This window comes from Phyllobates terribilis, unplaced genomic scaffold (assembly GCF_046119375.1).
Source record: "Phyllobates terribilis strain yellow unplaced genomic scaffold, ASM4611937v1 Scaffold_3__8_contigs__length_932513732, whole genome shotgun sequence".
Lineage (NCBI taxonomy): Eukaryota > Metazoa > Chordata > Amphibia > Anura > Dendrobatidae > Phyllobates > Phyllobates terribilis.
The window spans coordinates 783015454-783027597 of NW_027362763.1; the positions used below are offsets into that span (position 1 = coordinate 783015454).

Here is a 12144-nt window from a genome sequence, read left to right on the forward strand (position 1 = left end):
TCGCCGAACATCCCGAGTAGCGTGATGCTTGGGCGAGTACCGAGCAGTGTCGAGCATGCTCGCTCAACACTAGTAATAATACATAAATATATATGTTTCAATAAAGTTCACTTTTCATGATATAAATCCCTTTTGTGTCATTTTGGGACTATCAACAGGTAGATTGAGGTGATAATTTGTAATAAGAGGTTTATCTTCCCCTCATTCCTCTCTCTCAAAATGGGTCTTTCGTCGGTTTTGATATCTTTATAGGGATTGCAGACCATACATTAAATGGTCGGTGGATCGGTTTTCTTATCTCATCTATCTCTGCCTTCATGTCTTTCTGCACATATAGAGAGACACGGTAAGCGGATTGATGGACTGGGGGGTGACTCCCTGTGTCCACCTAGTGGACAGGTAGGTGCATCCTCCCTGGTACACCCGTGGAAAGGGTCAGGTAAGGCCGGAACACCTCTCATAGCTGGGACTTCTGGTCTGTGGATAGCTGCAGGTTGAATTCGCTCTCTCAATAGACCCTCCGTCCTAGGCGGCGACCAGTAAGTCCTCCAGGACTTCTGTTTCGCCTTCTTCGGGGATACTACACATGGGAAGGGCACAGGCCTCCAGGTCATGATGAGCTTTCATCATGTTGACGTGGAGACCTCTGCCTCTTCCTGGCATGGTCAATAGTGACCACGCAGTTCACATCATTGAGGCGCTGGCATATGGCGTGTGGACCTTCCCAGGCGGCCTGAAGCTTATTCTGGGTCATTGGGACTAGGACTCACAACTTCTGACCCACTTCGTACACCTGCTCCCGGGTGTTCCAGTCGTACCACAGCTTCTGGCTGGCCAGGGCCTGCACCATATTCTCATGCACCAGCTGTGTCATTACCTGCATTTTGTCGCGGAGCCACATGATATACTCTATGATGGACACTTCGGGTGAGTTCAGTTCCCCTTCCCAGGATTCTCTTACCAGACCAAGGGGCCCCCGGACTCGTCTGCCATACAGGAGCTCAAAGGGGGAGCTACCTCTCTGTAAGCAAACAGCAGGTATGGGAGGTACAGCTCCCAGTCGCGCCCATGGGACGCAACCAGTATCTTAAGCATCTGCATTGGTTTGTGGGTGATACGAACTTGATACCAGGTGCTGCACCAGCATTTTCTTACAGAGAGCTTCCATTAACCGAGACATAAACTGAGTCCCCTGGTCCGTAAGCATCCCCCTAAGAAATCCTACTCGTTAAAAAATGGCCAGCAGGGCATCTGCCACTTTATCAGCCCTAATGGAGGACAGAGCTACTGCCTCCGGGTACCGAGTAGCATAGTCTACCACAGTAAGGATGAACTGTCTTCCCGAACTGCTGGGGATGGCCAGAGGGCCAATGATGTCCACAGCAATCCCCTGGAATTGCTCCTCTATCACTGGCAAAGGGATCAGTGGAGCCTTGGGGGCACGCATCGACTTCCCCACTCTTTCAAACGTGATACAGGAGCAGCAGTAGTTGGCAACATCTGTCCCCATTTGGGACCAATAGAAGTGGTGCGACAGCCGGGCCTTGGTTTTTCAGACCCCCAAGTGTCCAGCTAGTAGAATCTCATGGGCAACCCGCAACAACTCCTCCCTAAACTGATTGGGCACGACCAGCTGTTTTTCCCTCATCCACTCCTGTTGGGGGTTACAGGGGACCGTTTCCCGGTACAAACTCCCCTGATCCCAGAAGACCCTCTCCTTATCGGATTCCGAGATGGGCTACTCCTCGAGGTCCCTTAACGTCTATAGGCTGCCAACTGTGCACAGAGCCGCCTGGAACTCCTGGCTGGATGTAGCCAGAAGCGACGTTAGGGCCCCAACCTCGCTGGAGCCGCCTGGGACCGGCTCTGGGTCCACAGCCAGTTCTGTTGTCCCACCAGCGGATTGTATGCGTTCTGGGTGCTCATACTCCAGGTGACAGCGGCTATGTAGGCCGTCTCCCAGGAGGACAACAACCCTTTACCATCAGTCGTACAGGCTGGAGGCACCACCTCCCCATCATCCCCCAATACCTCAGGAGCCGTGCCAAGCATAGGACAGCTACAACCAGCCAAGTCACAGTCCCTCGTGATACTGGCTGGCGACACAGGACCACTGGCTTCAAAGTCCCCGGGTCTGCTCCCATCACCCTTAGCACTCATGCTGGCTCCGTTTTGGGGATCCTCCACAACATCACCCCGCAGGGTGACATGACATGGTTACCACAATACATATCATCATTATGCATCATATTAGTGTTCATATAATCAGCATTTTCATCACCGACAGTATCAGATCCGGGAGGGTTGTCAGGAACATATTGGGCAATCAACCGTCCCAGATCAGTCCCCAATAGAACATTGGCCGGGAGGTTCTTGGACACTACCACTTCCCACAACCCCCTCCTCGCACCGCAGTCTAGGAAAACCTGGGCCATGGGCAAAGGAAGGTGAACACCCCCAATCCCGGGGACAGTCAGGGTTTTCCCAGGGATAAGATCTTCAGGAGACACCAACTCAAGGCGGATGAGGGTCCGTTCGGCTCCAGTGTCCTTGAGCCCCATAGTGACTTTATCACCCACGGTGACTGATTGCAAATTGTCACAGACCCCCCAACCGCCCCACCCACAAAAAGAACTTCTGCAGTAGGCCCCGAAGGCTTAGGTGTGGGGCTCTTCTTCTGCCTCAGCAGGCAGGTGAGGCTGATGTGACCAGTCTTGTCACAGGTATAGCACTTACGGGAGTCAGATGCAGGCTGGGTGCTGGAAGATGGGGCAGGACCTGCTGAAGGCTGGCTAGAACACTGGGGGTGGTTGTCTGCTTACCCCTTTCCAGCTGGTGGTGGCTGACTTCCGCACCTCTGGTGTGCGGTTGGTCTCATAGGTATCCGCAATCTCAGCTGCTTTGGAGGCTTCCTTCAGCTCCCGTTCCAGCACAAACTGTCTCACCTCCACAGGGAAAAGATGAAGAAACTGGTCCTTCACCATCAGATCCTTCAGGTCATCGAAGGTGGTAACTGACAGTCCTTGGACCCACTGCTCAAAGTTGGTCCTGAGCCCATCCACCACATCACTGTAGCTATCATGTGGTCCACGTTGGAGGGCTCTGAACTTTTTCCGGTAAACCTCCGGAGTCAGCTGGTACTTTTTTTTTTATCAGGGCCTGCTTGACTGCCTCATAGTCTCCATCGTGTTCTCAAGTGAGAGATACAAACACCTCCATAGATTTTCCTCGGAGCCCTGGAGTTAAATACCTGGCCCACAGGGCTTCAGGCAGCTGATACTGTCTGCAGGCTTTTTCAAATCCCTGCAGAAATATGTCCAAGTCTCCGTCCTTTTCCATTACAGGGAAATGCTCAGGACGCGGTTTAAAGCCGTTGGTGCTGATGGACTCACTTCTCAATGAGGTGGATCTTGGCACCTGGATTCGGGCCAACTCCAGCTGGTACTGCTGCTCATCTTGCCACTTTTGCTCAGCAGCCTCTCGGTCAGCTTGGGCCTGGCGCTCATCAGCATCTCGGTCAGCTTGGGCCTGGCGCTCAGCAGCCTCTCAGAATTTTAGGATGAGCTGCAGTCGTTGTACACGATCGTCTGTGGCGAGCTGCTCCAGGGCCATCTGCAGGTGGGATTTCACACTACCTTGGCTGCGGGTCTGGCTGGCAATCACAGGTGGGACCCCTGCAGCAGCGCCATCTGGACCTTGGCTGGCCGCCCCATCATCAGGGCTCTGCTGTCGGACGGGCTCTGCAGCACCTTGCAACAGTTTAGCAATCATTTGGGCCTTGTTTTTGTCTGTAGCCATCATTGCCAAATAAAAGATAGGACAGAAAAACAAGAGAAGGGAGGGGATGCAACTGCTACACATACAGGAATGTCCCAGATAAAAATTATTAAAACAATGAGTCTGATTTCTTAAAACTCTGCACAGAATTCTCTGTGCAAGTTTTCAGAGACAGGGATGATTGCTCAATCCAGCCACTGATGTTCTGTAATATCCCACCACTTCGGGGGAGGGAACGATTACACAACAAAAGAAACAGAACTATTAAATTTTATATTAAATCCAAAAGGGAGGCAGGATTAATAAGGATTAAAGAAGAAACTTACTCTTTACAGCTCGCAGGAATGAATCAGCATAAGTGGAGGAGGGGCTCCCCATTTTGATTTGAGCATTATCAAACGCAATCCATTGCCCACATGCCCCTGTGGTGACATCATGTGGGCTCGGGCTCCACCCTTCATGTTTTTATTAAAATAACTAACTTCCGAGATAACTTATCCCTGGTTGCTCGCAGAAGCTTGCAAGCGACGCCATTTTTTTCAGTTATGAATTTACCGTTCCGTAGGGACCACACATGGCATAACTGCGAATTGGTATTCTGGTACTTTTTCATTACCGCTCCCCGGAGGGGCTCATTGCTATGGAAAAATAAGCATTTCGCTCCTTGGCTGACCCTGCCACTAAGAATATTGGTCCCGTTATTATCAGAATTATGGAACTTACAATATTCCATATTCCGTATCGGCCTGACTATAGATTTCCTTTGGAAGCTCAGGAAGCAAGCTTCAACAGTTACACGTAAATTATCGCAAGCCTGTGTCTAATCATCCCATGCTTATATCAGGGGAAAGCCCACTGGCATTTTAAGTAGGTTGGTGGCACCTCTGGTGTGCCAGTGTTTGTTTAAGCTACTTCGGCTGTGGTTGATAATTTGCAGAGAGATAGATGCTGGACTGTCAGCTCTCCTATGACAAATGGGGGATAAGGGAGGGGTGGAGAGGGGCTTGTTAGAAAGACTTCTTAATATCTATGACAGAGGGGGAAAGAATATTTTCAATATTTCTCATATTTCCCTGACACAGTCTCAAACATTACCGTTCGTAACACACTACGCCGTCATGGATTAAAATTCTGGAGGGCATGGGATGGGAGAAGGTTATGTGGTCAGATCAACCAAAATATAACTTTTTGATATCAAATCCAATCTGTGTTTGGAGGAAGAAGAAGGATGAGTACAACCCCAAGAACACTGTCCCAACCGTGAAGCATGGTGGGGGAAACATGATACTTTGGGGGTGATTTTCTACAAAGGGGACAAGAAGACTGCACTGTATTGAAGGGAGGATGGATGGGGTCATGTATCACGAGATTTTGGCCAACAGTAAGAGCATTGAAGATGGGTTGTGGCTGGGTCTTCCAGCATGATAATGACCCGAAATGCACAGCCAGGGCAACTAAGGAGTGGCTCAGTAAGAAGCATTTCTAGATCCTGGAGTGGCCTAGCCAGTCTCCAGACCTGAACACAGTAGAAAATCTTTGGAGGGAGCTGAAACTCAATGTTGTCCAGCAACAGCAGAAAATCTGTATGGAGGAGAGGCCCAAAATCCATGCTGCAATGTGTGCAAACTTGGTCAAGAACTACAGGAAACTTCTGACCTCTGTAATTGCAACCAAAGGTTTCTGTGCTGAATATTAAGTTCTGTTTTTCTATTGTATCAAATTCTTATGTCATGCAATAAAATGCAAATTAATTATGTAAAAATTATACAATGTGATTTTCTGGATTTTTTTTAGATTCTGTCTCTCACAGTTGAAGTGTACCTATGATAAAAATTACAGACCTCTCCATTCTTTATAGGTGGAAAAACTTGCAAAATTGTCAGTGTAGCAAATACTTATCTTCCCCACAGTATCTGCCATATATAATTTTTAGTTCTTTATTTGAGGTGGGATGTGCCTAGTGAGGAATTCAGTGCTTCTTTAAGACTCAATGGAAGCAAAATTTCAAGTAATATTTTTTTTCTTAACACTGTTTTTTATACAGAAGAATAAAGTTATAGCAAAGACTTTACCATATCAGAATCTTCACTGCTTTCATAAGATTCCCAGCATTCTACATATTCTATTTGTTTTTCCTCTACTATCTTTAGCTCTTTTCCATCTTTTATTTCTTCAGTTACTGATACAACTTTATGTATACTTGGCTTTCGTTTACTAGATAGATAAAAAAAAACAGAGGAGTAAAACGTTAATGAGGGAATTTTTTAACTCAGTTTTGCTTGTTTCTGCATTTCTTTTAATTGTGACAAATTTATGTTTCATAAATCTGGCGTATCTTTAAAGATAGCATTTCTATCTAGGAGTTTTTCCCAAATTTTTACAACTATCCCTTACTGGAGGGAGAATTCCGACTTCATTGTAAGAGGTTACAATTTACACATCTGACTGGATGTGTACGTAAAAATCATGTGGCCCCATAGCAAACATTCTAACTTATATACCGTATTTTTCGGATTATAAGACGCACCGGACCATAAGACGCACCTAGGTTTTAGAGGAGGAAAATAGAAAAAAAAGAAAAAAATGTAAGCAAAAAATGTGGTCATGATGCCCTGTTAAGGGAGTAGGGGTCTGCTGCTAACACTGTTATAGAGGTAATGTCCCCCAATTCTGTTAATATCCCCCATCCTGGTATATATGGTCCCCTCCTTCCTGTTATATGTGGCCCTCATCCTCATCCTGATATGCATGGCACCCCTCATCCCCATCCGGGTATGCATGGCACCCCTCATCCCCATCCTGGTATGTATGCACTCTTCATCCCTCATCCTGGTATGTATGACACCCCTCATCCTGGTATGTATGGCCCCCCTCATCCCTCTTCCTGTTATGCTTGGCACCCCGTGATCCCCATCACGCTGCACACAAAAAATAAACAATTCTACTCATGTCCTGTCTCCTCCAGCTCTGCGTTCTGCTGTGCTGCCGACAGGGATCTCACTGTGTGAGCCACGCATGGCGTCACTGCCATGCGCCCTCACACTGTAAGATGCTGGGCCGGAATAGTCACTGCTCCCCACACCGGGACTGTGTGAGTGGGGAGCAGTGACCATTCACTCTCCTTAATAGAGCGCACACTGTACTCGCAGCGCAGCAACTGCTGCCGCTCTGCGGTCAGTGTGCCCGCTATTAAAGATTATTTAGTGAATATTCATGGTCTTTGTTACACGCACGCTGCTGGGTTCAGATAGGGGCGAGACAGAGCATGGGGAGCAGTGAATATTAATTTTCTTTAGAAGCGGGCACAGTGTAGGATGCAGCAGCGGGCTACAGCTTCCTGTGCCCTGCTCCTCCACCGCTGCCGCTCCCCCCACACCACCCACAGTATATATATATGTATATATATATATGTATATATATATATATATGTATGTATATATATATATATATATATATATATATATATATATATATATACAGTACAGACCAAAAGTTTGGACACACCTTCTCATTTAAAGATTTTTCTGTATTTTCATGACTTTGAAAATTGTACATTCACACTGAAGGCAGCAAAACTATGAATTAACACATGTGGAATTATATACTTTACAAAAAAGTGTGAAACAACTGAAAATATGTCTTATATTCTAGGTTCTTCAAAGTAGCCACCTTTTGCTTTGATGACTGCTTTGCACACTCTTGGCATTCTCTTGATGAGCTTGAAGAGGTAGTCACCGGAAATGGTTTTCACTTCACAGGTGTGCCCTGTCAGGTTTAATAAGTTGAATTTCTTGCCTTATAAATGGGGTTGGGACCATCAGTTGTATTCTGCAGAAGTCTGGTGGATACACAGCTGATAGTCCTACTGAATAGACTGTAAGAATTTGTATTATGGCAAGAAAAAAGCAGCTAAGTAAAGAAAAATGAGTGGCCATCATTACTTTAAGAAATGAAGGTCAGTCAGTCCAAAAAATTGGGAAAACTTTGAAAGCGTCCCCAAGTGCAGTTGCAAACACCATCAAGCGCTACAAAGAAATTGGCTCACATGAGGACCGCTCCAGGAAAGGAAGACCAAGAGTCACCTCTGCTTCTGAGGATAAGTTTATCCGAGTCACCAGCCTCAGAAATCACAGGTTAACAGCAGCTCAGATTATACACCAGATTAATGCCACACAGAGTTCTAGCAGCAGACACATCTCTTCAACAACTGTTAAGAGGAGACTTTGTGCAGCAGGCCTTCATGGTAAAATAGCTGCTAGGAAACCACTGCTAAGGACAGGCAACAAGCAGAAGAGACTTGTTTGGGCTAAAGAACACAAGGAATGGACATTAGACCAGTGGAAATCTGTGCTTTGGTCTGATGAGTCCAAATTTGAGATCTTTGGTTCCAACCACCATGTCTTTGTGCGACGCAGAAAAGGTGAACGGGTGGATTCTACATGCCTGGTTCCCACCGTGAAGCATGGAGGAGGAGGTGTGATGGTGTGGGGGTGCTTTGCTGGTGAGACTGTTGGGGATTTATTCAAAATTGAAGGCATACTGAACCAGCATGGCTACCACAGAATCTTGCAGCGGCTTGCTATTCCATCCGGTTTGCGTTTAGTTGGACCATCATTTATTTTTCAACAGGACAATGACCCCAAACACACCTCCAGGCTGTGTAAGGGCTATTTGACCAAGAAGGAGAGTGATGGGGTGCTACGCCAGATGACCTGGCCTCCACAGTCACCAGACCCGAACCCAATCGAGATGGTTTGGGGTGAGCTGGACCACAGAGTGAAGGCAAAAGGGCCAACAAGTGCTAAGCATCTCTGGGAACTCCTTCAAGATTGTTGTAAGACCATTTACGGTGACTACCTCTTCAAGCTCATCAAGAGAATGCCAAGAGTGTGCAAAGCAGTCATCAAAGCAAAAGGTGGCTACTTTGAAGAACCTAGAATGTAAGACATATTTTCAGTTGTTTCACACTTTTTTGTTAACTATATAATTCCACATGTGTTAATTCATAGTTTTGATGCCTTCAGTGTGAATGTACAATTTTCATAGTCATGAAAATACAGAAAAATCTTTAAATTAGAAGGTGTGTCCAAACTTTTGGTCTGTACTGTATATATAAGACGCACCCCCACTTTCCTCCAAAATTTTAGAGGAAGAAAGTGCGTCTTATAGTCCGAAAAATAGGGTACCCCTTTCATGGCCACAACACAGAATGATGGCCCCAACACAGTCCTTCACACAACCTTCCCTTTGCATACCTGTCCCAGGTTCGTGCTTTGCTCCCTTTGCCTCAGTCCGCTGTCCTCTGATGTACTCCACATCGGGCTTTGCAGGTTGCCCAGTGTGCTATGTCATCTCCCAAGGCCTTTTAAGGCCCATTAGGACATGCTCCTGTGTCTTCAGATTGTTATCCTAGATTTAGTTTGTTGTTTTCCTGCTCCTTTGGACACTATGTTACCAGCATCTGTTCTTGCTGCCTTTTGGACTTTGCTACATCCACCCTGTTGCCCCGAGATTCCTGAGGGTATCTTGTCCTACACGTCGCATCCTCCCAGCTGCACTGATGCTTGGGGCCCATGTGCCCACCCATACCTAGGGCTTAGTGGGTCCACTTTACCAGTCTAGCCCCACACAATCCTCCACACTGTATAGTGGCATCCAAACAGTATGATGGCTCCTACTAGCCCTCCAAACAGCATAATGGGCCCCCACATAGCTCCCCACACAGTATAATGGCTCCCCAAATAGATCTCCAAACAGTATAATAGCCCCCATATAGCCCTCCAAACTATATAATGGTAGAATAGCCCCCATATAACCCTTCAAATAGTATAATGGCCCTCACATAGCCCTCCAAATACTATAATGGACCCCACAATGTACTTATTGACTTTAAAAAAAAAAATACTCACCTCTCCCCGTTCCCCCACTGCTCCGGTCTCTGCAGCATGTGGTCTGCACCGTACGGCACAGCGGTCACGATATAATGATGTCATTGCTCCCGCTGCACTGAGATGTCAAACGCAGAGGGAGAATGACAGAGGAGGGAGCTGATGGCTTCCTGTTTCACCATTGCTTTCAACTGTGTCTGCATCCAGGATGCAGACACAGTTGAAGTGTGATCCCGAGCAGGCAGGGGGGTGCCAGCAGTGGCACCGCCCCCTCAACTCATGGGCCCCATTGCAGCCGCATGGTTTTCTGCTATTAGCGGTAAGCCACTGTATCTGAATTAAAAAGGAGAACAAAATTTATAGCTGTAACGGTGGTAAATAAGGACTGTTGCATTCCTGCCCCTGAACATAACAATCATGTCATGTGAACAGTGTCATGCATTTTTATATATTTATGTGTTCGATAGACGTGTGGTATGATGTGAATTGCCATGTATTGCGTTATGATAATGCACAATGTAAAGAGTTAATGGACAATGTAAGTAGTGTATAGTACAGGGTAAGCACATAATAAGACATAATTTAGTGCTTAGGATAAAGATAGATAGTGTTGGTAGTATAAAGCATAGGACTGCATATGGTAAGATATAGATTAAGATTTAGGACATAAGATAGAGTGTGATAAGCATTGTAAGTGTAATATGCTTAGTGCATTCTGTTATAAGATGCATATTGTTTGTAAGGGAGATCAGCCCAGCAACATGCTGCAGGGACAGATAAGTGTTTGGTTTAGCCCAGAATGGGAGCGGTTAGGGCCAGTAAAAAGGAGACTGCTTCCTGTTTCTGAAGAAGAGTTTGTTTTCTAGAGAGATGGGACAAGTTCAAGGTGCAGTGGGCTGATATCAAAGATGAGTACATATTGTTCTGGGCAGTACGAGGCCTTACAAGACTCCCTGCAGACATTCCTGCAATGTCCGAAACCTAAGACTCAAGACTGGTACTAAAGGGAGCATCTTAACCCCTGCCGTACAGAGGAAGATGGATGTACTATGTGTGGGAAAGGTAGCTGAGCTCAGTAATACTGCAGAACTGAACTGGAAATCCCTGGGGCTGACAGGATCAGTGGATGTAGGGATAGTTCAGGAAGAAAGGATAGAAATGCTGGAAATGTACTGTATAACGGAAACAAAGAACAGAAGGTGCTGTGCCCAATACGGTGTGTTACAATCTGATGTACTTGAACTGTCCAGTAAACTTTTATGTGTTGGAAGGAACCGGTTGTCCCCGATCTGTATGCGGCTGTTTCTGAATATGAAGAATTGGAAACAGCGGAGGCCTGTGGCCTACAAGTGAGTGTAACACACTCTACACTAGACAGCACACTGGGACTGGGACACAATTGTCCTGTAAAGTGCCAGGGCGTCATGGAGCATCAGCTCGACCACGGCTACCGCCCTCTGGCACCTTACATAGTTTTTGTCAAATGGATATACTCTGTGTAGGAAAACTCAAAAAATCCTGTCTAATTCAGTGATTAAAGCTATGACTATTTAAGAGATGGAGATTGAAGTCGGGGCTCTGAACTGCGTCACCTTTTTGACAGCTGTGTGAGGTTTCCTGCTTCAGAGATGGGAGATGCCATGATATGGGGGAGACGTGGAGTGTACAGCATGGAAACACAGGAGAGATATTTTACTGCTCTCTCTTATGTAATTCTGAATGTTATTATAAAGAAGCAATGAAAGATGGATTCCTATGTAATATGGAGTCATAGGAGGAGCAGGAGGCTAATAAAGCAACTGAGGTAAATCCTGTCTCAGGCTCCTATGGCTGTCTGTCATAGTGAGAGACTCTAATTAACCCTTTACTGGCAACTGTCTTCTTCTTGAACATATATCGTTTACCAACAGCTATGCTGTCTTCTTGCACATTAATGTCTTACAGCTACAGTATATGGTTTCCTCTTGGCTACAAAATACACAGGAACATCTTGTTACACAAGCTGATAAATAACAATATTCGATATGTAATTCAGGCATCTGGCTGGAGGTGAAATAACTAATTGTGTAACTTGCATTTTGCTGATCCCCTGCTCACTGTCCTATGTATGTGACCAGGCTTGGACTGACCCACAGGAGAACAGGAGAATCCTCCGGTGGGCCCCTGTGCAAGACTTGGCCACCCCCATCTTATATGAGCAGTACTTGGCACAATCTACTTGAATCACTATGTACAGACAATGGCAGCATCTTATTTATTTAACAATCTACTCAGTTCATTGTTATATCAATTTGTGATTGAGGGTTATGTGTAGCTGAAAAGTAGGGCCCTGGAGATGGTTTCTGGTGGGCCCTTGGGATCCCAGACCGACACTGTATATGACAATGGGGCAGGTTTATCAGTGTAGCTTCTTGGTGTAGTTTCTTTCTCTACACTTTTTAACACATATTTGAAGGGTTATTTGGCACCAGTCACTTCC

At 46.2% G+C, this 12144-nt stretch overlaps 1 protein-coding gene across 50 annotated transcripts in view; it reads right to left on the reverse strand.

Annotated features, from left to right (window-relative positions):
• LOC141257608 (protocadherin Fat 4-like) overlaps nt 1–12144 on the reverse strand; it is a 468540-nt gene that overhangs the window by 16364 nt on the left and 440032 nt on the right. For all 50 annotated transcript variants that reach the window (XM_073672347.1, XM_073672333.1, XM_073672313.1 and 47 more), the window contains one exon: nt 5850–5991. In XM_073672347.1, coding sequence (XP_073528448.1) covers nt 5850–5991 — 142 coding nt within the window. The remainder of the gene's footprint in view (nt 1–5849; nt 5992–12144) is intronic.